Here is a 1,595-nt window from a genome sequence, read left to right on the forward strand (position 1 = left end):
GACCTTCAGCTACTTCGTCATCAGAGCTACAGGAGGAGTCTTCATCTGTAGTGGAGGAGGAAGAAGAGCTGGAGCTCGATGAAGAAGAGGTCGATGAGGAGGGGTGGGAGGAGGAAGAGGAGGATGAAGAGGCAGCAGGCCGGGGACACAGGTGCCACCACCCTGGGGGACCTACCTGTGCCGGAACACAGCCCTGGGCCTCCCCGGGCACCCTCCGAGGCTCCTGGGGGTCCTGCCAGAGGTGACGGGTGGGCTCCAGCAGCCTGGCAGCTGGCACTCGCCCACCCACAGGGCAAACGCTCCCCAAATGTCCTGTCCCTTGGTGGCTGCACCTCCCCTGCTGTCACCCCCCAAACGGGCATGGGATGGTGGCCACGGAGGAGGTGGAGATTGGGGAAGGAGGTGGGAAGGGTGGAAAGAAGCAGGAGGAAGGTGGCAGGAAAGCGATGGCAAAGCTTGGGCTTTTATTTGGTCCCAAGGGAGGCTGGGTGGGGATGCCAGGCAAGCAGCTGGGTTGGCGCAAGGGTGTGTGAGCAGGTGGAGGGGTGGGTGGGCTGGCCACGTCCCTCAGCCCTGTGGGCCCCTCCACGCAGCCTGTCCTGCTCACTCCAACTGCTGCAGGAAGGCCAGGAGCCCGCGGTGCCACTCGTCGGGCTTGTCCAGGTAGCAGGCGTGTCCGGCACCCTGCAGCACCAGCACCTGGTGCTCGGGGATGTGCCGCAGGTTGTTCAGGCTGGCCTGCCCCAGCTCCACATCCTGGTCCCCATACACGATCAGCGTGGGTGTCTGCAGAGGGGGAATGCACCCTGAGCCTGCCAACGGCACCCAGGCACCCGCTCCTCCTGGCCAGGGACACCCTGGGACCAGGATACGGAGGGGAGATACTTACCCTTCTCCCCTGCCCACCACAAGGGGAAACTGAGGCTCAAACTCCTGGGTCTCCTAATGTCCCCTCTTTCCCTCCTGCTACCCTATGGTTCCTTCACCATCATGTTCCCCTTTTCCAGCGACAATTGGGTTTCTGGCCTGTTTGGTCTTTCCCCTGCCCAACCCTGGTGCCAGGGTCCCCTCCACACCATCCCCTCCCAGTCCCTCGACCTCCCTCAATCTCCCTCCAGGCCATACTTTGATCTGGGTGTACTGCTCCGCCGTGAATTTCTCAGTGCAGATGGGTGCCACGGGCACGTACGCCTTGAGCAGGTGGTTGTGCTGGAAGAGGAAGGGCAGGGAGTACATGCCGCTGAGGGATGGGCTGATCACCACGGCCGGACCCAGGCACAGAGCCTCCGAAACTGCTTTCAGGAAAGCCCCCGGTGCTGGCTGGCCCACGTGCGCTGGGGCCACAGCATCCTTTGAGCGCCCCAGCCCTGAGCCATGGGAGACAGAAGTTGCTCTGTCACACTCTCTGCTGCTTTGAGACAGGGAGAAGCTGGCACAGCAGGACACCAGGGTTGCCATCCCAGCACCACGAATGTGAGCAGCTGTATTGGCTGCCCCCGGCCCCCACCTTGCTCCAGGGCCGTGCTCTCCACCATGCCTTACCCGGCAGGTCGATAGCCACAGCTCGGTAGCCGTTTTCAGCAAGCCAGGGAACC

General features: G+C 63.1%; 2 protein-coding genes across 2 annotated transcripts in view; one reads left to right on the forward strand and one right to left on the reverse strand.

The window, feature by feature from the left end:
• The window catches only part of LOC103895237 (aminoacylase-1), a 19,618-nt gene that overhangs the window by 6,907 nt on the left and 11,116 nt on the right, over positions 1 to 1,595 (forward strand). The window lies entirely within an intron of this gene.
• Positions 451 to 1,595, reverse strand: part of ABHD14B (abhydrolase domain containing 14B) — a 3,538-nt gene continuing 2,393 nt past the window's right edge. Inside the window, exon 3 of the mRNA XM_009274769.2 lies at positions 451 to 786. Coding sequence (XP_009273044.1) covers positions 604 to 786 — 183 coding nt within the window. The 3' untranslated portion in view covers positions 451 to 603. The remainder of the gene's footprint in view (positions 787 to 1,595) is intronic.

The sequence above is a fragment of the Aptenodytes forsteri genome, unplaced genomic scaffold (genome assembly GCF_000699145.1).
Source record: "Aptenodytes forsteri isolate BGI_AS27 unplaced genomic scaffold, ASM69914v1 Scaffold368, whole genome shotgun sequence".
NCBI lineage: Eukaryota > Metazoa > Chordata > Aves > Sphenisciformes > Spheniscidae > Aptenodytes > Aptenodytes forsteri.